The sequence below is a fragment of the Haplochromis burtoni genome, unplaced genomic scaffold (genome assembly GCF_018398535.1).
Source record: "Haplochromis burtoni strain Fernald_Lab_line unplaced genomic scaffold, NCSU_Asbu1 Contig_36, whole genome shotgun sequence".
NCBI classification, from domain to species: domain Eukaryota; kingdom Metazoa; phylum Chordata; class Actinopteri; order Cichliformes; family Cichlidae; genus Haplochromis; species Haplochromis burtoni.
The window spans coordinates 3,145,416-3,172,097 of record NW_024582397.1 but is presented as its reverse complement, the minus strand read 5'-3'; the positions used below and the strand labels follow the sequence as shown (position 1 = coordinate 3,172,097).

Here is a 26,682-nt window from a genome sequence, read left to right as displayed (position 1 = left end):
AGTATATTAACATCATACTAGATCTTCTGGGCCCAACATGAGCTATTTGGAAATTCAGATATCTGCATCACTTGACGAGCAGGTCGCATTAGTTCTTTGTTTTATGTTTGAAGTATTGCAAGTCACACTTACAAGAAATTTACTATATTAATTACCATAAATGGCTCATTATTCGCTTTAGTGCTGATTGATCTTTTAATCAAAATGAACTTATATACAACAATAGCTAAGTTAGACACCAAACATCTTTAGTCATAAAGCTCATCTGTGTGTTTTGATCAGAATTTGCAATTTGGAAGCTACTTTCGGCTGTTCCTTTATTGGTAAATGGCCTGTATTTGTATAGCTTTACTAGTCCCTAAGGACCCCAAAGCGCTTTACACATCCAGTCATCCACCCATTCACACACTGGTGATGGCAGCTACATTGTAGCCACAGCCACCCTGGGGCGCACTGACAGAGGCGAGGCTGCCGGACACTGGCGCCACCGGGCCCTCTGACCACCACCAGTCGGTGGTTGCCCAAGGACACAACGACCGAGACTGTCTAAGCCAGGGCTCGAACCTGCAACCTCCCGATTACAAGGCGACCTCCCAACCCTTGAGCCACGATCGCCCCATTAGGGCGATCCCCCCAAGAGCCACAATTGTAGCACTGCACGTTTGATCTGGCAGATTTTTATGCCAGATGATCTTCCTGACACAACCCTAAAGGACTTTGCAGCTCTACTCAAAATATTTAACTTGTTAGACAAATAACTAAACCACTACGGTTCATAACTTTCCCAACACAGTCCAACTTTGACTATACAAAAAAAAAAACTCTAATAAGACGCAATGTTTTCATTTCATTTTTTTAAAACGTGGCCTTGAAATGAAATGGCAGAAAACATAATAAATACTTCATAGCCCACATTTATGCTGAGAAGTTGTGTCATCACATCGCTTGTGTTCTTTAAACAATAGTTGAAGAGAGAAAACTGATCTGTTACAAAGAACTGGTTTAGATTCTTGCCTGACATGCAGGTGTTGTTGAGTGACTCGTTGTTGATCCAGGATTATTTTCACCACTATACTACAGGAATTGTAAATTATATAACTCTCATCCTTGTAAGTAAGTAATCAAGTAATCTGTTGGATCAAAGTACAGCTCAACTTACAGCTTGGCACTTTCAGTGTGGTGGACACCACTGAAGCTGTCTTACAGCCCAATCGATAACTGAACGAGACACTCTGCACAGATATTTTGTCTGGCTTTTAATTAGCTCTTTGATCTTTTACACTCTTCCATAAAATTACAGTTTTATGCTCCAGTGGTAAAGTAGCAACCTTCCTACTTCCCCTAAGAATAGTGATTCATTACCAGCCTATTATTTTGAGTTTCCCTGTCACTTATCTGAAGCAATACCTCTATCAACAGCCTCTAGATGGTTTTAGTGCTGCCTGGGTTTAACATTTAAGAGATGAACTCAGCAGTGACTGGGGAAGAATCCAACAGGTAAAATCATAATGAAATTGACTCAGTGATGAACAACACATTCATTTCCACCGTAAATTAATCTATTATTCATTTACTCTGTAAAACAATTGGCAACGTTGGTCGTGAAATATAAGGATTTGTTGCTTTTTATGTTTAATATCACTTCATTATCATTGGGTCCTGAACTGTTGACTGATCAGACTGGTTGAATTTAACAATCAGTGTGAACAGTACTATAGGTGTAAGGACAATTGATATTTTTTATTTGTTTTAATTTTTATATCTTATTTCAGGGATCTTATAATTCATTGAAAAGCAAAGAAATAGCAGTTTAGCTTGGAAAAAAATGCATTGCATCTAGACACAATGTTGACAGCTGGCTCTACTGTGAATCAACTATGTAGGCCTCCCAAAAATATTTTTTGCATGACACAAGCTTTCCCCTTGAAAAGCCATCTTTTCAGAAAATCAACAGTTGCTTTTGATTGAAACAGTGGATCTGCAGGAGCGTCCGTGTCACACCCCTCCTGACAGGCAGAAGGGATGCACCAGACAATAAATCTGGAAGTCTGAGTGCTGGGGGGGAGAAAAGCACATCACACTCTCACAGCAACGGTGACCAGCCTTCAGACACTGTGCTCATGCACACATCCCTACCTCCCCTGTCTCCATCTGGCATCCTTGAGCATGCTTTCTTTCTCATCCATCTCCCACTGCAACCGCAGCTGGCAGCGGAAAAGCTGTTTCAGGACGCTGCTCGCCGGGACACAACTCCTTTCAGCGGATAACGGAGAGCAGGAGGAAAAGAGGCGGTGAAGAAGGCGATACGCCACTGAGGCGGAACTAACATGAATTCTGGGAATATGAGTCTCGATTCAGAAGTAACCTGCTGACTCCCGTTTTCTGCCAACTCACGAATCGTGCTGGCTTTATGTGCAGTTGCTGCAGTACGCCTGAAGGAGGCAATATAATACAGAGAACTGATGGGAAAAGGCTTTACAGGTGTCTCTCAAGCTAAATAATTAATTAACGATATATATTAGAGGTCATGACAGGATTACAGTCAAAATAAGATAGGTGTTGTTTAAAGGAATTGATTAATTAACTCAGATGGAGTTATTTTACTGTTTTATTGAAACCTGGTTCAAGCAAAGGGAGGAATCCCCTGCAAACATGTGATGTAATGAAACTTTCAGCTCTTCCACGTAACAGGACGGCTGCTCCGTAGACTGTAAGCATCACGTTTGGTGGTTTTGCTGCGAATTTTCAAAATATGTACTTTGCATACATAATAGATACAAAAAAAAACATATAGAAATATACGCAGTGGTTACGACAAAAGTCTTATGGGGGCTTTAAAACTCGCACTGGTTGTGCTGCAGGTAACGTGGGCGTGCCAGCGTGTTGAGTTATAGTAAAATGGCACTAGCTGTTCTTTTGTCCAATGTTCTTCACCAGCTGAGTGGCGCTTCCTGTTTTAAAGAAGCATTGCTTAAGATTACAGTAAGTTTACCACATTGTCCGGAAATGGCGTGTTGTGTCTTTCTGCAACATGTGCATGTACGCCCCTGGAGATCTTCAATAATCTAACTTCTCAGCGAAATCCAAGTGCATGTTAGGTGTTTTTGACTTGGCATGCAAGGTCTGCGGGAGCCCTGTGCATCTCTCTTTGCTTTTGAATGCCGTGTCGCCCACTCACTGTCTCTGCCAGCCACTCAGCTTCCTGCAGCAAAGAAGCCACCTCTGCAGACTTGGGGACATTAATGTCCCCTGTTTGGTTGCCTCTTCCTCTTGGGGTGTTAAAACAAGGATTCCTTTGAGCCTCCCTGTCCAGCTGCACAGCGACATTCACAAGCACAAACACTACCTCCCTGTGTAATCACTTGCTACCCTGAGAAATGACAGCGGCAGTTTAAAAAAAAGAAGAAAAGGAGAAATCAGGAAGATAGACGTGATGTGGGGCACCCTGGAGATCCAGTGGGGAGACACGTGTCCGGTTTCAACAGTGTCACCAGGCCCTTGATGATTCCTCCTTAGTAACTTAATTCTTTTGCCAGGATTTGACAGTGACACAGAAAACTGTATCAGAAAGAGGCTTTAAGGTGTGGCCTATTTTTTTTTCCTGTGTTGACACTTAAAAAGAACCCGAGAGTTCCCCTCTTGAAGTACACTGATGCTCATATGATTGCTCATCACTATCTCTCTCTAACTCTCCTCCTCCTTCCTCTATTGGTACTCCATTTGTGTTCACAATTCTAACTCTCTCTCTCTCACTCGCTCTCCCCTCCCCCTTGCACACGGCCACACACACACACAAACACACACAAACACACACACAGAAACTGATGTGAGTTCCCCTATCTATCAGAGCCAGTTCCTCCATTTAAGATGCTGACTTGTTTATGTTGAGGGGACGAGTGAATGACTGTTGCGAGGTTTTGCACTCTACTTCGAGGCTTCTTTGGGGCATTTTGTCTTGGCATGTCTGCTTTGTTGCAGGAAACGGAGGCATGAGGTCTGCTTTGTTACTGATTTGTGGTTGACAGATAAAGCGAGAAGGAGGTTAACTCACTCATAGAGTCGTTTGATAAGCAGGACTTAGGCGCGGAGTTTAGTCGATGAGTGTAGGTGAGCAGCCTTCGACCTCGAGCAGCCCTCCCTGCTGTGCCTGCTCTTGCTGTCCAGTGCACAGTAACACATAGAGGACACAGAGGAGATAAAGGAGGAGCAAGGCCAACCATGGAGCTGTAGAGACGTGCTCAAATGCCTGTACGGATCACCAGTGGAGGAGGAGTGTTGCTGAGGAGAAGAACTCTGCAATGAACAAGAACAAAAGGTAATTAAATAAGAAAAAAGAGACAGGGCGTTAAACCTGAGAGTTCGCTGCTCGCAGAACCATTTGCACCTCAGTTTCTTAACAAGTGTAAGTCTAAGTATGTGTCAGCAGCAAGTGTTTTGAGTGCAACAGTGATGTGTGAACATTGAGGTTGTAACTGAGATGTGGTGTGGTTTGTGCAAAGGTTCTTGACAAAGTCAAAGAGAAACAAGGACATTTATTTCTGCATCTAGTCTATGCCTCTTCTGCCATTTATTGTCATATTCAACACTGTGCACATGGAGGCTTTGGGTTAAAATAAAGGCTGCAGTTAATGTTTTGACCTGCATATCAGTGAAGACTATCAACTTCTCAAATTATTTGTGTGTACTGCACACAAGTGAGAGCCAACATTCAACAGTTGTGCGTGCCTGTGGAGAGCTGCCTGCTTGCCTTTCCATGGAAATGCGTTCTGCTTTTCTGTTCTGTCCAGTAATCTCCTTTTTCACGTCAGTGCAGTGACGTTTTTTGCATTCGATTTTAGATACAGCAGAGAACCTATATGTTTGTGTTTTCAGAGGCATTTTTTACTGCTGCAGTTGTGACCACAGATCTTATCAGATTACTTGGAATGAAAGGGTTGTATGTTAAATGTTGAGGTAGTCAAATGTGAGTTTTGTCCAATTAGTTACCTGAGTTTGAGGGTATGGAGTTTCCCCTTCAGTGGCAAGACTGTCTAGAACTATCACATAAGGTCAGCATTGTGTTTTTATCAGTTATGCATATGAGTTTAACAATATGTAAGACAATAAATAACACATTCCTGAAATGTAGAAATCTTTGTAAAATCTCTAAAAAAAAAAAAAAACCTAAAGAGAAGCATGGAACAAACTCAACGTGGAACTAAATTGCAATAGTGGAAAATTAGGGAAGTAAGTCACATTACAATTATTGTTATAGGTTAAACATACATGTGTGTATACCAGAGAGAGAATTTCCAAAAATTGGAGAGAACAGAGTGTAGTGCTTAGTTGAACAGGTACAGTACTGAGTAAAAGTCTTGAGCCACTCCTCATTTCTTGATAGTTTGCTTCCAAGCAGCCAGACTTTCTTGTAATTGTAAAGTGCTCTTGAACAGCGTCCTAAGGGTCGTTCAGTGTTTGGGGTTTTTTGGGGGGACATTGGCTGTCTTTTACCTGAACATTTTCAGGGGAATATTTTGTTCTGTTTTTTTATTGTTATTTCTTCATTAAGCCACTTAACACTAACCTATGAATCATTCAAGTATGAAAAAGGCACATAACCTAAGGAATGAATCCATTTTAATTTGTATATTTAGGCATTTTGCTATTAGCAGTCTCTCACCAAAAAAAGCACATTATTTATTCCTGTTTCTTTAGTTGAACTTTGACACACATAATATAGTATTTGTGCTTGATTCCCAAAGACCTAGTTAAAAATGGCATGGATTGCAATGCGTGCTTAGAAATTATGGCAAATGAAGGGCAAAAGACAAAGAACCAGGACTAGCAAACTATCTATAGCAGATAAACATTATCTAAATGTCAAGTCTGTAAGAAATAGGAAGAAGAATTTCAAAGATGTGATACAGGCATGAGAAACACATCTGACCCTTCAGTCGATCAAGCTACTATCTGCTAAAGGTTCACCAGAAATGGTCTCAGTGGAGGATTGCCCTCAGTATTCACAGAGAAGGTCAGGAGAGAGGTACAACAGTCAGTGTCTATAGCCATCTGTAAAACACAGTGGCAGCTCTGTCATGGTGTGACACTGCCTCTCTGGTAGTGTTGTTGGAGGTCTTGCCATTAATTACTTTTGAATACACAAAGGTACTCTCAGATTTTGATTGAGCATCCAAAGCATCTGAATATCCGGTTTTTCATTTTTCAATGTGACAATGATCCCAAACACACTGCCAATTCATTAAAAACATACCTGGATTGAAAGCACATAACAGAACACTATAGGTCATGGATTGGCCTCCCCAGAGCCCAGAGCTCAACAATATTAGGGGAGCACTGGAAGATCTTGACAGAGAACAGAACAAAAGGCAGCCAGCATCCAAAAATGAACTTTGAATGTTCTTGAAGAGGCAGCGTGACCTATTCCTGAGGACTATTTAAAGAAATTACAAAAAAGCTTGACTACTCATTATAATTGAAAAAATAGTGTTTCTATACTGTATCTCGATGCACACTTGAATGTTATAATGAATGGCTGCCCCTAGCTCCCATTTTCCTAGCAAAATATAAAGAATTTGGGGATTTCTCAAGACTTTTGCACAGGACTATATGATTGCACTATGTACAGTACTAAGGAGGGGAGGGGTCAATAGCTCCTTGCAGAAGATGCATCCTCTTGATGCAGAGGGAAACAAGAATATGGGTTGGGAGAGGGGAGAGCAGGAGAAAAGAGCAGTACACAAACAAGGCCTTCAAAGGGCCTGGGCTTCAATTAATCAATTAAGGAAAGAAAGAGAGGAATTTGCATATCCCCCCGCCAGTGTGAGAGCAGGAGCAAGGGGAGGGGGTTACTGGATCTTTAGCCAGGAGTCTCAACACAGATGGGAAAGAGAGTGAGGGGGATTTCCAGAGAGAAAAGGAGAAGCTGTTTCCTGAATGGAATGAATAGAACAAGGATGAAGGAAGAGGAAAAAAGTGAGCAAAGTAGGAGTTAGTGAGGAAAATGAGGAATGGAAGGTCTTCCTGAAAAAAGAGTCAGTGATGCAATGGAGCAGGATCCAAATGAATAAGTATGTCATGTCATGTCATGCGCACAAGGATTTTCTTTTCAACACAAAGGTTGTTCCTATAGATGACATGCTAAATAAAGGGAGTGCTTTTCAAGTTGCCCTATGCTTTGGAAAAAGTCAATGCAAATTCCCAAACAGTAACTGTGTTCTAATTTGCATCCATATCCACTACACTCTATTTTCAAATGGCTCTCTGTCATTGAAGGTGGTCAGTGTCACTACACAGAAAACATACCTTTGACTGATGTTTTGTGTGTTACCTACTCAGCACTCGGGGGAAATTCCCTGAATAACGTTATGACATCAACAACATTTCCCCGTCAGCATTTCTGTTTGTAGTTGCCGTGTCTCACGTATGTGCAAGTGCTTTGACAGCAGGTGAATTCACTGAGAAAGGTGATATGTTGCAAAGGACATTGAGATTAGAAAACCACTCAGTTTTGTTTTTAAATGTACAAAATTAGTGTACATACTTCAATCCAAACACGTAAAAGAAATAACGGACTTGGAAACACTTGAGAACATAGAATAGATATTCTCATAATTTATTGAGACTGTTAACGAATTAGGTGATTATTGGTTCATTTTCAATCTGGATCAGGTAATATCTTTAAGTCAGTGTTATCTGCATAGTCAAAATCCCAAATTCCATTGTTTTTTTAATCGATGGACTTCACAGTCTCTACAGAATGTAACAGCTTAACTTAAAGCAAAGACCTTACCCAGCATAAGATTTAAGTTTCACAGTACACTTTTGCAGAAACCTAAAAGGCAGCTAAGTATAGATAAAATGACAGAGGCATCTTGATTTCACAAGCTTTCCTCTCCTTAAAATATATTTGTTGAAAATGTTGCATGCTGTGCTGTTAATGTTAGTGTTTTGAATTCAGTAGCCAGACTGTGTAATGAGGCAGAGGGGAGGAGCACAAGAGGCAGATCTTTGTTGCCCAGCAGGTTTCCAAACCAGTCACCTGGAGCCTGAGTACGAGGAAGAAGAGTGATGGAGTCTGGTTCATCGCTGACATCCCCCTAATGTTTTGAGTCTAGATGTCTCTGAGAGTGAAATATGTTGCGTGATGACTAGATGGAACAGCACGTACAGGCAGCTTGTGGTATAAATAGATAAGTGAATGTCACCACATGTTCCTGTGTATCTATAAGTGTTCTGCCATTTTATATGTTTTTGAGTGTCTGGACAGTGGGTGCAGGTGTATGTTTAGTAATGCATAAACTATATGAGAATGTACCAATGTGGTGAGTGGGTTGGGGAAATAAGCTGAGTGCTTAGGTTAAAAGAAGGGGATGTAGGTCTGGTCATTCAGGGAACTTGTCACCAGTTCTCTGAACTCACAGTTGTTTCCTGGCAATTTCATCACATTATCTGCAGTATAGACTGACAGTTTCATATTGGTTACATACTACTCAGTGTTTGCTCAGATGCACGAATACAAAATGTCTTAAGTGCAACACAAAGCTTCACCACCTTTAAAAAAAAATGACAGACACTCTTAATGGGCAGGTTTGTTGCAAAATGTAGTTTCATTAATGTTTGGTAATTGTGGATCTAGACTTCTCTTAAGTCTCTTGCAAAACTGAGGTAACTATACCAGTTAAAATGTAGATGAAAAAGCAAAGAATAGAAACCAATAAAAAAGTTAAGAATTTCACTGGTTATTGTGAAACACGGTCAGATATTGCACAACTGAGCCACTGATCTGAAGAGGAAGCATCAACATAATCATGAAACAGAAAACTGTTGTGTTTAAGCATAAAATGTAGTATTTCTCCCTTATCTTTGTTGTCTAAAAAGTTGTTTTTGTAACTCTACTCGCACTTAGCATCAGTCCAGCTTCAGCATAAAGTATGCACAAAGGGATGGCCTATATGCTATGACTAGGCTGGATTCTCCTCAGTTGCAAATTTCCATTGAAGTCCAAAAAAGGGAAAATTTGCATCAGCGTTCTGCCACATCAGTAGCAGGACACCAGTCACCAGTGTATGATTACTAAAACAAATGGGTCTTGTGGTTACATACTGTATCTATAGGCTGCGAGGTGAATCAAAGAGAGATCTTCCGTTCTTGCCTAGTTTACTTGTGAGATGTGGTAAATCTATTTTGTTTTCGACAACAAGAAAGCATAATTTCAGTGTCTTATAAAAACTGATGGGTGATGTATTTTTATACTAACAGCATCCAAATATGTTTTGATGTTTTACTTTTTTAGACTTATAGATTTTTTTGTAACTTCAGTACCACTTATCAAAAACAAAAGGACTTATAGCAGTCACTATGCCTTATTTAATCTCTCATATTGTCTGTTCCAGATTTTCCGTGACATTAATAGGAGTTTAAAAATAAAAGTTGCTCTGGCCTATGTCACCATTAGCACCTGCAATTAAAGAAAAAAAAATCCCCATCAAAACTAATTCTTATAAAGTTTCTAAAAGCACGGGAGTAAAAATACAGTACAACATTTAAATGTGTGACACAACTGGCCACCCATCTAATGTCAGTAATGAAAAGTCCCCCACTACTTCAAGTCTTTTACTTATTTGACAAATTTAGAGAAGCGTCTGAGCTGTTGCGTGCAGTTAGTCTGCTTGTGCATGATGGCTCAGACAGCAGCAGAGCTGTAGCAGAGCTTATCAGATGTGGGGAGCTGTGTTTCCTCTAATGCTGGCTTGAACTATCTCGTCACACATTGTTCTACTTTTTTAGGCTACTTATGCTCCCCTTTTCTCTCCCTCTCTCGCTCTCGCTTTCACTCTCTATCTGCCTTTCTGTCTGTCTCACTTTCTTAGGAAGTCCAATGTGGAGAGTCCTGGTGTGCTAAGGGGCAAAAACCTGGGCCCCCGGAGGAGGAATACATGTCCCAGTCCTCAGGACATCACCCGGGCCCTGCAGAGCCCCAGTTCTGCTCCCAGTGCCAGTGCTGCCAGCCTGGATGACCTCATACAGCGCTGCCTAAACTGCTTTGGTCAGTCTCTGTTTGCCATGTGGTTTTACACTTTAACAACAACAAGGTTATATAATTGAGGGATGAGGGAAAGTGTGGGGGGTGGGGGTGAGAGAAACTGACAGGGTGGGATGGAGAGAGACAAAGAGCAGTCTCATACAATCAAGCTTTGTTCTGTTGGGTTACAGAAGCCAGCCAGTCATTCCCATGCAATGTTAAACTATACAAATCTCTCTATCTCTATCTCTATCGCCTCCTCTGTTGGTGTATCAGTCAGTTCATTAAAATTACACAAATACATGTTTTGGATATCAACTGTTAAAGGTCCTGAAATGTGACAGTAGAAAAACTCAAAATAATGATCTAGTTAACTGGCATAATATAAAGCTTTCCTAGGGAAATGTTAGGGTAAAATAAAACTAGGTAGTTTGGTTGTACTGAACCTTTAAATTATAATTAATATATATTTCTGTTGATAAAAACAGGCATACCTAGAGAAAGTCTGAAATCTCCACTCTACCTGAGCTGCTTGGTGTGACATAAACTCGTTGCCTATTGCACTGTTTGTTGTTTTTAATCACATTAATCCTCCTCCTGTGAATCCACTGCTCCGTTTTGCTTGCAGATTCAGAGGGCAAGACTTCCAGCCCAAGAGGGACCCAGTTGGTCCACATGACCCTGATGATGCACAGCTGGGTTGTGCCATCTGAGGCATTTGCCCAGAAACTTCTCACTCTATATCCTCCACTGCCACTCAGTGTAATACTCTGGTTCCACTGGTGCACTGCTCCCAATCACATGCCCATGTTGATTAATCAGATCAGGAAACAAGCATGGCTTTGTTTTGCACTCCATGTTTGCAAAGCAGATTTCAAGTATATATCCCTACTGTTTGGTATAATTTGCACAGTGTGTTTAGAGCCTTGACTATTATTCTTACTTATAAGGACTGTCCCTCCGACAAGAGAGGACTCAGGCGGACACAGATCCGCCACCTTGCCAGGTGAGTAAGGACACTCGAGACCGTTGAATGATGGAGTATGACGGAACTGGTTATCCTGCTCTATTTGCGAGTAGTAAACATGTTTTCTGTTTTGCTTTGTGGCAAGGCAGTGGATCAGCCAGTTCCCAGCGGTATTTGAGGTGGACCCCCACCTTGAACAGACCATGGGGGACCTGTGGGCACTGGTCCGGTCAGATGGAGAGGAGAAACACTCGCAGCTCATCGAGAACTCCTGCTTGTGAGTCATGTTTCTGTTTGATTTACCGTTGTACCCTGGAAAAACTGCATATATATAAATATGTCTAAAAACAGTTAAATATATATATAAACAATAAACAATCCTATAAATAGAATGACGATTTTTGTCCTGTTGCCTTTCTTAGAAGCCCTCACCTGAACATATCACAGGCACCCTCACCTTCTGTGAAGAAGAGGAAGGTGTCTTTAATATTCGATCACATGGAGCCAGACGAGATGGCTGAGCATCTCAGCTACCTTGAGTTTAAAAACTTCTGTAATGTATCAGTAAGTTCACCAAACAACTTCTCACTATTTCTTAGGTTTTTCACCCGATGAGACACCATCATGTTGCCATGACTCACAGAGATGTTCCTAGCCCTGAAATAAGCACTCAGAGTTGATGAATATGCATAGACAAGTTTTACTTTTGGTATCATTATTAGTACCAGTACATTATGTGGTTATGATAATTAGTCCTCTTGTAAAAATGTTATTATAGCCTAGTAGCAAAATTAATGGATAAAACATAAAATCATCTAAGATTCAAGCTAAAGCTCTTTAGTTAAGCATTCTTTGTCAGCGTTTGAGGTTTTTTGCTAAACAGTGTAGTTTAATGGCATCTTCATTCATTCTACACACAGCTGAGCATGAAGTATGTTAAAGTAAAAATATTATACTGTAAAAATGTTAAAGGTTCACTGTATTTTTGACAGTTTAAATGGTGACACTTTCCATGAACATTGGTCATTTTGTTTTAATCACACTATCAGTAATATGTTATTTGTAAGAACAAGTTTTTCTGCCACATTGTGAGAAATCCTGTTGCGTAACTTGCATTGTAGTTGATGGCATTTCTAACTTTCAATAGGAAGTGTGAACACTTTATGGGAAATGGTTTCAGTGTATCAATTTGCCTAATAGTACCTACATCTATAGTCTCAGTCCCTTTACAAAGTATTAGTAAATGGTGCCATACAGTCGATAGTGGTCACCGTATCTTTTGGTTTTACTGACAGTCAGGCTCCCTCCAGATGTTCCAGATGGTTTGTGAAATTGCAAAGTTGTGCCACAACTTTTTCTTTTACTCTGAAGCCACAATCAGAAGAAAAAATATTGCTTTAGTTTTATGAGAAAATGATTCAAAATGTTAAAATTACGAATAACCTTTATTTCTTGAACTCTTTTCTAATCGGACAGTTCTTGGATTACCGCAGCTATGTAGTACGAGGTTCAGTCCGGGACAATCCTGCTTTGGAGCGTTCAGTGATGATGTGTAATGGGGTCTCCCAGTGGGTCCAGCTGATGATTCTTAGCAGACACACAGCCCAGCAGAGAGCCCAGGTCTTCACCAAGTTCATTCATGTGGCTCAGGTAAAGTACCTGGGGAGGCAACATCACAAAAACTGGAATAAGAGCTAAGACGCATTTTGGTTTGGCTGCCAGGTCTACTGTTTCAGGTGCACTTTTTCTAATTTACAGTTATTTCTTATGCTCTTTTCCATTTAGAAACTTCGATCTCTGCAAAACTTTAACACTCTCATGGCCGTAACTGGAGGCCTCTGTCACAGTTCAATCTCCCGCCTCAAAGACACTTCTAACCTGCTGCCTCCTGATGTCACTAAGGTATTTTAAATATTGCGTGTAATCATGAGTCAGTGTTAGTGCCTGTCACGCCACAAGGGTGTAAACGTTTAGACATTGCTTTGCTTAATCATTGCAATGTCTGTTTCTTCACCTGCTAACCCAGTAAGTGGTGTTTCTGGTAATTCTTTATCTTTTGTTAGATATGGTGGCATTCAAAAAGTGATATTTGCATGTCATACACATCAACTAAACTTACTGTACGTATGAGAAAGAATGTTTTGGGGCGTAACATTAACTCAGAGAAGTGTTTGGTACACATTGCATTTTTACCTCTTGTTTTTCCTGTGTGGGACAACACCTTCAACTGCCCTCTTGGGGTTGCTTTGTCATATCCTGAAGAGATTTTATAGATTTTTTACATTTTTAGCTGTATGGTCTCATCACAGCTAGCCAGCTGTTTCTAGACAAACTGGACAAACGTGTGCAAAGGTTTGCCATATCTTAGATTACTCTTAGACGATTCACTGTTTTCCATTTAAACAAAAAAAAAAAAAAGGCTTAGTTAAATATTTTAAAAATATATATTTTTTAATCACTATTTGTCAATCTTTATTTTCTGTCAGGCTCTCAGTGAAATGACAGAGCTGCTCTCGTCGCGGAGTAATTACAGCAACTACCGTCGGGTTTACAATGAGTGCACCGGCTTCAAGGTTCCCATTTTGGGTGTCCATCTAAAGGATCTGATCTCGCTGAATGAGGCCTTGCCGGACTACATAGATGAGGAAAAAATCAACCTGAGCAAGCTGCAGCACCTCTATAGCAACATTAATGACCTGCTGGCCCTCCACAGCTGTACACCACCCTTTGAGGCCAACAAAGACCTGCTGCATCTGCTGACGGTACTAGAACAAGAAACAAGAAGGGGATTTTTACAAAGTTAGATAGCACGAAGTCACAAACATCTGAAATTCTGTTCTGTGTTAATGTTTCAGCTCTCCCTAGATTTATACTACACTGAGGATGAGATATATGAACTCTCATATGCCAAGGAACCCAAGAACCCCAAGGTTCAGGTCAGTAGAGCTGAAGTGAAGCTCTTTGTAACGGTACACAGGTTCACACTTACTTTAACCTCTTCTTATAAGCGGGTGGACATTTGCACACTTTCTGTGGGTGTAACGTGTTCTTCAAAACAAAAGCAGAGACGCAGTGCTTAAATACATCAAAGTTAGCCACATCAAAGCGCTGTACGTTAGGGAAGTGTATTATGTGGTGGGTGTGTGCATTTTAGCTTGTCTGACAGTCTTCGTGTCTCATTGCTGCATCTGTTTGTCCACAGCCTGTAGCTCCAGTTAAACCCCCAGTAGTGGCAGAGTGGGGTTCAGGAGTCACCCCCAGGCTCGACCCCGACACCATATCTAAACACGTCAAACAGATGGTGGATGTGAGTATGTGACTTTGCAACAACCTGATGTCTCTCACTTCCTTATTACTTGGCAGCCTAAAGCAGAACTAGCAAACTGTTCCTTGACAACTGAATATCTGATCGTTCTGTTGCCCCCTGCAGTCCATAATGAAGAATTATGACCACAATCAGGATGGCTACATTTCGCTGGAGGAATTTGAAAAAATAGCAGCCAACTTCCCCTTCTCCTTCTGTACTCAAGAAACTGACAGGTGAGGAAGCTGCAGCTCACACGCGGGCCTCTCGTCATGACCTAAATGCAAATCAGAGAAAGGACAACTTACTTACATCTGTGTTGCACTTTGGAAAATTTTCTGCCTAGGGAGGGACAAATCAGCCGTGAAGAAATCACCTCTTACTTCATGAGGGGAATGTCCGTATGTGCCAAGTTGGGGTACAACTTCAATGACGCGCATAACTTCCATGAAACCACATACAAACGACCAACATTCTGTGATATATGTAGAGGCTTTGTGAGTGTCATTAGCTTTGTTTGTTGTTTGTTTCTTTTTTCTCATTGTTTTGGGTTTTGTAGAAATTTAGTCAAATTGTAATTTGTCATATCTTGCAGCTATGGGGTGTCACCAAACAGGGCTACCACTGTAAAGGTAGGCTCAGAAACACAAAAATAAACCTCTACGATCAGAGATCTTAACCTTCTAATCAACTGTCAAGAGTAATCAGCTTGATCTGAGCAAGAATTTGCCCAATAGAATAAGACAGAGTTTAAGAGGACAATTCTCTGAACATGTGGCCTCTTGACATTTCCTCTGCTATTGAATTTAGTTTGTAACGCTAAAAGCATTACAAAATTACACGTCAACACTGAAATAGGCTATGTTGTTCCAAAAACAATGGTCTGATTACTCTGGATAATCCACAAAACTTTTTCTTAATCTGAGTGAACGAATCCTTAAAGTGGTAGTGCTTTAAAAGCTTAACATTTTCTCTGTCTTCCAGACTGTGGGATAAACTGCCACAGACACTGTAGAGATCTGGTGGGTATTGAGTGCTTGAAGAAACACAAAAACACGACCGGGTCCTGTCCATGCACCCCCGCACCTGATTTAAGAACCAAGGGCAACAGCTGGAGTGCGTCCTTTCTTCTTCATATACAGTCCGCAAAGCACACACTGTTTTCTGTCAGTAAAAAGTCTCTAAAATTATTAATATAGTTATTTATTTCTGGTCAGGTTCGGAAGAGGACACCTTTGTTTTTCCCCCGAGTAATGAAACAGAGCACCATAAGGGTACATCTGACTGGAAAAGTAACACCAGTGAATCAGTACTGTCCGACCGCTCCACTCAGACGGATCCTGGAGTTTGGACACCTGAGAAGAAGGACAAAAAGGGAAACCACCTTCACTCTCGTCCATCACTGAGAAAGGTGAGAAATGGTGCAAGTTCCTGCAAAGTGATCATTCAGAAAGGAAGTGTTTCTTAACCTTTTCTTCTCTGTGATCCTGTTTATGTGTGAAAAATGCCATGATTGCATAATGAAATAATACAGCAAGGATTCATTTAAGATTAAAAACTTTGAGTTGCTACCAGACACAGGACAAAATGATAACTCTGTTAAGAATACTGTGAGCTTGGACTCCATATGTACAACTTTGAATGACTCCCTCTACTGTCGTTTTCATGCCTGCTGTTATAAAACAGCAAAATAATCCTTTTTTGTGTCCAGCTTGTCCATCTGACTGCTGAGACTTTACTACCTCATATTTTAGGCACTACTTTCAGAGTTAAAGCATTACAAGTGCAGTTTAAAACACTTTGCAAGACTTTGTGAAATGAGAAAAACAAACAGTGACTAGTTTCTTTATGATTAATTTGACATTTGTTTTCCAGGTCAGCACTCTACCACACAGAACCCGCTGCTCCATGCCTGTTTCCTTCCTGCAGGAGAAGATGGAGGAGCTGCATCTGTACAAAGACAAAAGCAGGGAGCCAGACTGAGCACTCATTTCCCCACATGGACAAAGCACAGACACAAACACATTTTTTGGACAAAGCTGTGTCTGACTCGTGTTGAACTGATACTATTTACTGGCCACTTATTTTAGAAGGCCAGCAAAGGACTCATTTGTGTTTCAAGCATGGTTGTGTGATGTTTTTCATTTGATCTTTGTCACTGCTATTTTATTGGTTATCCGGCTCAGAAACATGGATTTTCCTACTGAGGAACACCTCGTATTGTTTTGAACTGGTGCCTTGGTTTTCTGGTGCTAAACCACCTTACTTCCTAATTTATGCCAACCTATAGGCAGGCTTTTCCTGATCATACAATATATACACATGCAGGGTAGGAAATTAACACTAACCTCAACAAAACTGTGGTTAATTGTAACACTGGCAGCTATATGACAACTCGTCAATTTGGAAAGAATGGAAAACTATTTTAACTGTTATTTATTTGGCTGTTGATTGGATATTTGATATACAAACAGCTAATGTATCAATTTATCGCGTGTCAAAAAGTTATATTATCGAGTTTTACCTTAGCATCTGTTAGCCCAGTTGGTAGTAGAGTTTTGCACATCAAATTCTAAATGGCAATATTGGATTTCATGTTTTTTACTCAATTAAGCTGTCAGAAAAAGTTAGTGGAAAATCACAAAGTATTTGTTATTGAAACTTCATCATCTATATTGTCCACTTGAATAGCAAAAGGAGCTTGTTAAGCCTAATCGGCCATCATGACTACAGTTTAAAATGTTCATTTCCTTCCCAATGTTTTTGACTGCACATGCATATGGTCCAAACTTGGCATATGGTTTTTAGCTAAACGCTTCCTTTTGTTTTGTCCATGATTTACAAATGTTGGGAAAAAAAGTCGAAAAACATATCAATGATTAATCAGACAGTATGTGTTGTGTCTGACTTCACTGAAGGGGAACAAAAGGACATTAACAATTACGGGCATATACAACTGCATTTATTGTATAAAGACAAGACAGTTTGCGTAACTGATCAAAATCTGATTTTCATTTTCAGGTAGAAAACAAATGGTTTGAAAAGAATAGGATTAAACTACAAGACAAAATGCGCAATCACAAAGGGATGAAGAAAAAAAAAAAAAAAAGCAACCCTGCACATAGAACTAGTCAACAAGAGTGGCAAAATATTTTTCTCAATCAAAGACTGGATTAAATACTACAGCATCAACACCTATTTAAAAAACGTGTTTCATAATGCTTGGTGTCTATTGCAGTAAATAAAATGTAAAATCGGTAACTGAAAATTAAAAAGCAAGACAGGACAGGGTCATGGATGTAAAAAGCATGCATTTTGTTCTTCTCAAAGCAAGCAAAAGTATTCAGGGTTTGCTGTACTTTTCCTGCCTTCTTCACACTATGAAATGTACAATTACCTCTTCAATCTGTAGTAAATGTGGATTTCATACATCCACACTGAATGCATTATCAATAACATTCATTAAATGTCTTGATACCTATCATCTACCACTTCACGGTCACTGCTTAGAATAAGACTTAATTCAGTAAAAATAATGAAAAGACATCAAACTGTATGTAATTTAGGTGTACACGGATTGATGGCAAATGAAGGCTACTGTGTTAAATCAGATGGAGGATGTTATGGTTGGAGACACAATGTGGGACTGTACAAAAATCAATCTTCTGCAGTTATCAGAGGTGTTCAGGACACAGGTGGATGCAGGTACAGATGCAGGAAGGAAGCTACTGGGAACCAGAAGATGAGCCTTGGCTGCCTTGTCCAGGATAGCTGCCATACTGGCTGTAATATTGATTCCACTGGTTCTGATTCTGGTAGTACTGCTGCCACTGCTGAGCATACTGTAAATCAAAGCAAGAAGCATTTAGAGTTAAAAGTATGTTTACAAGTTTGAGATACTTCATGATCATTAAACCCTTTCCAAAGCCTTAAAGGTGGAGAAAGAAAGAAAGAAAAGGCTGAACACTGCTTTTAAAGTTGTGAACTTTGTGATTCAGTTTTTCTACAGTGAAAACTTTGGATAAAACTTGGCCACCATCAGATCGATTACTACTAAAGTGAATTCATTAGGATTTCTGCCACTGGGCTCTATTGAAGTAACGGCCTGAGTTCATAGGGCCAAAAATGGACGTTAGTGGTACCTGCTGATACTGCTGGTTGTAGCTCTGCTGTGGCTGCTGTTGTGGTTGCTGTTGTGGTTGCTGCTGCTGGTGGTTGTACGTCTGACCAGTGGCAGGTGTCTGGCTGTAGCTCTGACTGTATGCTGGGTACTGACTGTAGTTGCTGTAGTAATTCTGGTTGTAGTTGCCCTGGTTGTACCCTTGATTGTAGCTCTGGCTGTAGCCCTGAGGGTGAAGAAGAATACAATGATATAATTTTTTCCTCCATTTTATAATTTATGGTGTTTTATCCATAAATGAATCATATTAAGTACCTGGTTGTATCCTCCTTTGTTGTAAGAGGGTGCAGTTCTGTAGCTTCCCCCTGACTGCTGACTGCGGTTATATCCACTTCGTGCATCAGAGCCTCCGTCACGGTAGCTGTTGCCCCACCTGTTCTGGTTATAGCTGCCACGATTGTAGCCTGTAAAACGCAACAAAAAGATTAAATATCTACAGACATTTATTGAACAATTTTATTTTACAAAAATGCTGTGCCAACGTAAAAGTCAAAGGAAGAAAGCAGGTGCAACATTTGTTAAACTGAGATCATTAAGTGTCCAGGAAAAATGTGTTAACCTGAAAGTTCCAACTTTCTAGTTTGAAATTATCAAAAAATAAATAATATTTAAGAGTTCTTACCTCCTCTGTATCCACTGCCTCCATCCCCACTGCGGTTCTGGTAGCTGCCACGAGCTCCATCACGGTTGTCATACCGCTGGAAGCTACCACCTCCGCGGCCACGGAACCCACCAGACCTGTTATCGAAGCGTTTCTCAGGGGGTGGGCCAGCTTTGCGGCCCTCCTCATTGTACTGCTTCATCAACTTTTCAGCCTCATCGCGCTGCAGCTCAACGTAGGTGACTGCCTCCAGGAAGTCGCAAGGCTCGGGGAGAGTAAAGTTGGCTTCAAGAGTGGCAGTGATGACCACAGGAAAGAGACAGCCCATCCAGCAAAAAAAGGATGGGAGAGAGAGAAAGAGGGGGAGGGGGTTGTAGTGAAGACCAAAGCAGCCACACCACCGGAAGACAAAATGAAAACTAATTACTATTGTACAGGGGAAAAGTACATCAGAGAAACTAAGAGCAGATAATGAAGCAGATGGTAGGGTAAAGGGAACAAAAATTACCTCCAAGGGAACATGGAGGAAACATTTGTTTAAACAGACACAGGAGAGGAGGGAGACTTCAGTAAAGGTGGGGAGGGGGGACAAAGGACAACTAAAAAGTTGGTGAGAAGAGGAAACAGCTCTGCAAACCAAGGACAGCTGATGTGAGAGCGTTACAAATTAACTTACAAAAACATATGCATGTAAATGTGTCATTTGGAAACATTCGTTTCATGGAAGCCAATTGCGCAGTATTGGTTCTACTATTACAAAGCCGAAATCTCAGTTTGCAGGGCATCAGAAGTAAGCTGAATGGCAAGTGGTAGATACAGGGCAAAAAATAAGAATCAGATTCATGTTGACTTTTTAAAAAATATCCAGGTCTGATATCTGGCCAAAGGCTATGATGAGGGAAGGGGGGAGGGGGCATCTTCCAAGTTTGATTTTAGAGACAACACATAGAAAAAAAGTAAAAAAGTAGATCTGGTGTTTTATTTATTGTTTCCACAGCGTTCCTACCTTTCATTTCTAACACAGCATGATCGGGCACATCCTTCCCCTGCTCATTGGTTTGCTTTAATGTTCGTTCTTTTAAATCCTCGTCCGTGGGACAAATTACAATAGCCTTGCGTTGAAAACCTTCAAAAGGACGCATTTTTCGTCTCCTTGCTGATCCATAAACATTTGTCTAGCAATGGTGACAAGAAAGAAGTAGAAGCTTGTTTGTTATTGTTTATTTGTAATGGCTTTCCACTGGAAGGAAGCTGGAACCCTGCAATAATGAAGTGAGAGAGGTTTGGCTTGGACGTCAGTCTACGTTTTTACTCAGGTACTATTGGCCTCTCGTCACTCCACAGACTTACCTCACGGTCTGTGCGTCCAGGTACCCAGTGACTGCTAAAGAAAGTTATTGTAAATAGAGGGACCCCGTGCTGACTAAACTTTCTGCTTTGTCAAACAACGCCAAGATGCGCGCACTCAATTCTGTGTTCATTCAATGACTATGTGCTGATTGTAAATATGCTTCAAAAGCACTGCTACAATTACGCAGAGCAGTAACTGAGAGAAGCTGTGAGTATTTTGTATTTACCTCAAACATTAAAAGAACTTAAATATGCCCTAGATGAACAGTTACAATACCGAAAGGTATATTACAGTTACCATTTCGATTGAATTGATTTTCAATTCAGTTAATTCTTCTTCTATTGCGATGTAGCGATTATAAATGTAGAGATAGTTTGCAGTAGTCACCAGGTGGAATAGCAAATACATAAATATTTCATATCTTGCTCTGAACAACCTAATTTCAGTATTATAAACTACTGCTGTTAGTTTTTTCTCCCAAAATATTCCATAGCACTGATCAGCAGGAACGACTCATGGTTACATTTTGCTTTGATGACAGTGCCAACTGTCAAATGTAGCCACATTATAAATCACTTTTTTTTTCCCATAATCCTTGCAGCCTGTGTAAGAACTCAAAACCGAATGAAAATGCTTCAAAAACCCTCGTTTCAAATCAGGACTACAGCTCAATAACAAACACTTAATAATTACGCTTTATCTAAATTAGGCTTATAGGTGACATTAAAACTGCCAAAGCACAACTATCAAACTGCGCCATGCTATGACATTCAAATAGAAGACTTGCGGTTAGGACACTAAACAGCAAACAGCTCACAGTATTAACTTCAAACAATCTCTCTCTTCATCCAGCAGAACTCAGTGGGGTCTCCACTGACCAACAAACAACTAAGTAATGCCAATGTCAGTTAAATTTGTAATGAATATGATCTCACAATTTAACAGTGAGAAGCTTATACAAGTTCTTATTAGTAACCAATTTAGCTTTAAATATATGCCAAAAGCTAAAAAATTTTTTTTAAAGGATTTCGGTTCCTTAATATACACACAAAGAAATCACATACCTCAAAGAAAACACTCTGTGTCTAAAGTGCCAACTTTACAACTTTTATCGAGTATAAACATGTCAGAAACGCACCATTTACCACAGCATGCTGCTTCAAAAACCGCTTGCTAGTCTCATGGGTCCCTCAGACTTACCTTTACTCACCTTTTCTTCATACGAGCTCTTGTCCCATTCCAGACAACACATATATAACCTACCTGCAAATACTCACAGTTTCCATAGAAAAGCCACAGTCCACCATCAGACCCACCTACCTTTTTCCCACATTTCCTGAGCTCAAAGATCTGAAAATCTAAAAGGCTGTTAGTCAGTACTTACCTTAGGGGTCAATTTATTAAAAAACACACTCAAAAGTTCCATATATCTCACTTAAAAAATAGCTTTTAAAAAGCTATCAACTCTGTCTTATTAAATTAGCAACAGAAGGTGTTTTTCTTACTCACCAGTCAGAGCTTACTTGTTTCTCAACATCTTTACAAAGTCATGGTTTACTTGTACATTGTTGAAATTCACAAGACAAACAATACTGTATTATGACAGGGAATAGCAAGTGCAATATACTGCGGGATGAAAACATAACATATTCTGTCACTTATGAGAGCCATTAATCATTTTCGTTTACAATGCATGACAAGCAAGTGACAAGAGGGAGATCAATGCTTCTTCTACTCTATTATACACAGAGACCCCCTGAAAGATAAATAAATAGTCCATTAGAGAGAGAGTGATCATCAGGGCACATTGACTGACTGTGGTGAGTATTAAAGCAGAGTGTAACTGGAGGGGCAGTACCTGATCAAGGATGTAGTTGCGTCTCTTGCGGGCGGCGATCTCAATCAGCCGGTTCAGACACTGGGTGGCCTGCTGTATCAGAACATCCCAGCGCCCGGCGTAGTTCTTCTGGCGGCGCAGACCCATGACCTGGAGAAAAAGGAATACATTTTAAAATCTTTGTTTGAAAATAAATAAAGACTTTGAACAGAACCAACATTCACAATGTAATGAAGAAGAAAAAAACCCCACAACAAACAAAACCAACCTTCATCTTGTCCATGATAGCATTTGTGCCCAGGATGTTGTACTTCTTGTCCGGGTTACTCTCTGCATGCTTTGAGGCCCAAGTGGTTTTTCCACAGGCAGGGAGGCCAACCATCATCAAAATCTGGGGGAAAAAACAAAACAAAAAACCTCTGATCAGTGCTGCATCAATTTTTTATTTTGCTTACAATTAAATTTACAAATTGTGGCTAACTTCCAATTAACAGTCAAGCATTTAGTCTCCCCAAAACAACAGAAGATTTGGGGGCAAAAACCTCATGTACTGTATAGTACAATTTCACTGCTAACTTACCTCACACTCAGACTTGCTGGCAGGTCCTTTAGTACCTCTGATCTTGTCCTCCATCTCCAGATTGTGGATGAAGGTGTATCCCTCTTGTGGGGGGAAGTAAGGCTCTCGCTTCTGTCCAAAGTTGAACTCAACCGCACAATTCTTAACCAGGACGTGAGGGAACAGGGCACGGCCTGCCAAGGCTTCTTTGGTTGTCCGGAAAGCCACACCCAAATGCACTCCATTCTTAGAGAAGCCCATCTCCACCTCGTCACCACTGTCAAAGTCCTTAAAGTGACAAACCAAAGAAAACGTCTCAACTTGTAAAATATGCAAAATGCGAGCATTATGATAGATTACTACCATAATTACTGAATAAAAACACAATAACTAAAATAAAGAATACATTATTAAAGAAATGTGTGAAATTCTTATGTGATAAGCTTTAGAGAAAATGAATCAATTACTTACAATGTAACAACCGATGACATCATTTTCGCCAAACTTCTCACCAAAGTCTGAAAATTTACAGTCAACGGATTTTTTTCCTGTTCCTCCATATCCAAAGGAAAATGGCTCCTCGCCTAAAACATTGCAGGATTAAAACAATTGTTTTATTAGTTGACCAAGCAAACATCATGTTGAGTATTGTGACAGATGCTTCACTCACCAAGCTGAGTGCTGCAGTGGTTGAGAGACCACCCAATTCTGACCACATGGGGATCAGGCTCACTGCTGGGGAGGTGCTTCACAGGAATTTCTTCATTGATCTTTTAAAAAAAAAACAAAAGTCAAACACAATCAGAGTAAGATTTTTGTTTGCCTAATACATATATGCGTGCGTGTGTGTGTGAACCAGAAGGATTACTTGACATTATTTCAAAAACAAACAAAACAAAAACAAAAGAAAAGTTAACCAGAGCTTCTATAAAAATGGTGTTTTCAGCCACATTGGTTTAAAGGCCAACAGGGTTAATGCTATTCTTACATTTGACGATAATGCTTGTTAATAGTAACGTTTCCCCATCCACTATATCAATAATTAACACAAAGTTTTCACAATACCAAATTGGTAAAATTTCATAAAATAGGTCTGACCTCATCAGCACGAATCATCTGTCTAGCTTTAAAACTACTAAGCCTTTAGACAAACGCATCCATTTACCTTCATCTCATAGCACACGCGTCCCTGGGTGACTCCATGAGTTGCTCGTGCCCCAGCCCAAAGGTAAGCAAAGCCTTCAATGGTCAGTGGATAACCACTATAGCGGTCACGGGAAACTTTGAAGTGCAAATCACAATTGTCTGAAAACCAAAGAGTTAAGCACAAAGCATCAAACACTTCATCTATATCAGTCATAAGATGGTAGTCTACATCTCTGCATAGTGGGCGCTCATTATCACTGTAGATTAGAGCAGAGCATACATATATTTAAAAGGTTACACGTAATCCATCAACAAAAGCATGTAGTGAATAAATGACTGTGTCTGCTACAACAGTCCAACTTCCCATTGTCTCTGATATTTATAAACAACCATAGACAGCACACTGACACTAGTTTTTTCACACACTATTTAATGTACCATACTTACATGTATCAATTGTAACAAGAGTGTCATCTATGTTCTCCTCTTCATCTTCAGCAGGAGGCTGAGGTGTTCGGGATCTGTACAATAACACCAGAGTATTTATTGTCATACACTTTGCCTTATCCATTCCGAGTGTAGACAGTTGAGTTAACTTAGAAAAACATGTAGAAGCCCACCTCTTCTCCTCACGGTGCTCATAATAGCTGTAGCCCCTGTTCTCCTCATACGGTCTCTTACGTCCATAGTGTCCACCTCTCTCATCTTCAGTTTTGACTTGCTCTGGCTGGCCTGCGGTATCTTGCCCATGCTGCTGGTCATGCTGATTATCTTGTTGCCTTTCACCTGCACCCTCAGATTCATCTTCCATTTTGACCTCTACTTTAACTTCTATAATTAGACATGAACAAACATAACACATTTTAGCATGAAAACAAGTTGTTGAATTTTTTCTACTAGGTATGAGAGCAGTTTGAGTGTTGGGTTTACATGTCTTTACTGTATGGCCAAAGTCCATGAGGAAAATTTTACACTACCTTTAGCATCATTTAGTTTAAGCAGATCACTGCGTTTCTATTCTCAACCAGTGCCATCAGAGATTAATACAAGACTATAAAAATCAACTGAGTAATAAAAGTAATGAAACATTACCTTGTCTATTCTTTTCATTCTCCTCCTCTTCATTCTCTTCCTCTTCCTCCACTTCCTCCTTTGATGCAGGCTTGGTCTCTTCCTCAGACATCATGTCAGTTTTCTGAATATCCTCATCTGCTGTGAAGTCGGGCACATTGTGACCCGAGTCTGAAGGAGTCTGACTTTCGTAGGGGTTACCTTCTGCCTCCTCTTCTTCATAGTAACCACCTGAATCTCGGCCCTCATCTTCATCTTGAGGGGCATCACCTTCAGCTTCATCACCACCACCATAGTCCTCAGCTGCTTCTGAATCTGGAAATGTAAAATTTTTAAACTTAGTTTAGGTGTTCTAAAGTTTGTAAAGTGAAAAGTTTGTTGACATTTCCCAACTTTGAAACTTTCATTTATACTTAAGTACAGTGAAGTGCTTAAAATGTAATATCAGCAAAGGGATCAAAGTCCAAAACAACGTAATAAAACTAGTTTCATGGAAGTGAAATGTTTAATGAAATAATACTTTACCTTGCTGCTCTTGTGCATCCGTTTCATCTTCATTGTCTTGGTAGTCATCACCGTATTCCTCTTCCTGCTGCTGATCCCCTTTATCCTCTTGCTCACCAGCATCAGCCTGAGCTTCAGCCTCCAGAGCGGCTTTCAGCCTCTCTACGAGGTCTGCCTTCAGGCCTCTGGTGTCCAGGCCACGGCGCTGGAGCTCTTCTTTTAACTCATTGACTTTCAGTTTCTTCACGTCAACACTCATTGTGATTTTGGATGTCTGCTTGGTGCTTCTTGTCTTTATTTGCTACAAAAATTGGGAGGAAATGTTCAGGTACTGCTAAAAACACTGCCTATAACTTTCAAATGTTATCTGCTGCGCGGCACCGTGCCCACAGCCAAATAGGCTGCGTTAGCCGTTTAGCTAAGCTAGCAACGCTGGACAGATTCTGTAAGAATATACAGTGTTCCACTACACGTCTGTGAATCATTAAACTCGTGTTTTATTGCAGCCGTTACCAATATAACCCTTTGCAAGACAAAACTATTCCTAAAATAGATGCTAATGCTATTACTCATCTAAATATCTCGCTGAGCGCCTAACCTTCTTAGCCTAGCATTAGCTAACGCACCGACAGCCGCTGCAAGGGAAGAAACTTTAACTCAGACAATAAGCAAGCTGCGACCCATACTTTATGTCTGCATGCAAGTCCAGGAGAAAATGAACTTTGCAGTCCGCTTAAAGTTTAGTACTAAAGCGGAATATATTAACAAAACAAGGTTGAGGCCTACCTCCTTTCACCCAAGTTGCGCGGGCAAGTCGTGTTAGAAGACTGAAAGAGTTGCTACCGCCCCCTGGCGCCACAAAGTGGCCCAAACTCAGAACCGGAAGTTAACCAGAGCCGCTTGGTTGAATGTATTATTCTACTGAAAAAACACTGGGGTGCACTTCTTTGAGCTACCAAATAGCGCGAGTTTACCATTAACTAATTTGTACCATATAATCTTAGATGAAAAAAACAAAGTTCTGTATGATACGCGTTAAGCACTTGGAGCGTTCCAAAGCAGGAAGTGTTTAAGTTGACGTCATCTTGGGTACTGTAGTTTTACAGTAATGTGAAGACACGCGGGACATTATCCACTCTGG

General features: G+C 40.4%; 3 protein-coding genes across 4 annotated transcripts in view; 1 reads left to right on the top strand and 2 right to left on the bottom strand.

The window, feature by feature from the left end:
- The window catches only part of ryr1b (ryanodine receptor 1b (skeletal)), a 65,684-nt gene extending 63,364 nt beyond the window's left edge, over window positions 1-2,320 (bottom strand). For both annotated transcript variants that reach the window (XM_014338233.2, XM_014338234.2), the window contains exon 1: window positions 2,137-2,320. The gene's annotated coding sequence lies outside the window, so the exon portion shown is untranslated. The remainder of the gene's footprint in view (window positions 1-2,136) is intronic.
- Window positions 2,321-3,820: 1,500 nt separating this feature from the next.
- Window positions 3,821-17,384, top strand: rasgrp4 (RAS guanyl releasing protein 4). The gene is made up of 17 exons (XM_005936768.3): window positions 3,821-4,315; window positions 9,870-10,045; window positions 10,650-10,761; window positions 10,965-11,027; window positions 11,134-11,265; window positions 11,411-11,552; window positions 12,465-12,638; window positions 12,774-12,890; window positions 13,475-13,750; window positions 13,844-13,924; window positions 14,191-14,295; window positions 14,419-14,528; window positions 14,639-14,789; window positions 14,888-14,924; window positions 15,277-15,408; window positions 15,510-15,703; window positions 16,168-17,384. The coding sequence occupies exons 1-17, from the start codon at window positions 4,299-4,301 to the stop codon at window positions 16,273-16,275; spliced, it is 2,127 nt and encodes a 708-aa protein (XP_005936830.1). The 5' UTR covers window positions 3,821-4,298; the 3' UTR covers window positions 16,276-17,384.
- hnrnpul1 (heterogeneous nuclear ribonucleoprotein U-like 1) lies at window positions 17,233-26,505 on the bottom strand. The gene is made up of 16 exons (XM_005936767.2): window positions 26,328-26,505; window positions 25,563-25,842; window positions 25,059-25,352; window positions 24,587-24,797; window positions 24,414-24,487; window positions 23,986-24,125; window positions 23,491-23,590; window positions 23,292-23,404; window positions 22,842-23,108; window positions 22,530-22,652; window positions 22,283-22,411; window positions 20,080-20,248; window positions 19,095-19,358; window positions 18,728-18,876; window positions 18,435-18,638; window positions 17,233-18,134 (listed from the first exon to the last, which is right to left on the bottom strand). The coding sequence occupies exons 2-16, from the start codon at window positions 25,798-25,800 to the stop codon at window positions 18,018-18,020; spliced, it is 2,592 nt and encodes an 863-aa protein (XP_005936829.1). The 5' UTR covers window positions 25,801-25,842; window positions 26,328-26,505; the 3' UTR covers window positions 17,233-18,017.
- Between the last annotated feature and the right edge of the window lie 177 nt (window positions 26,506-26,682).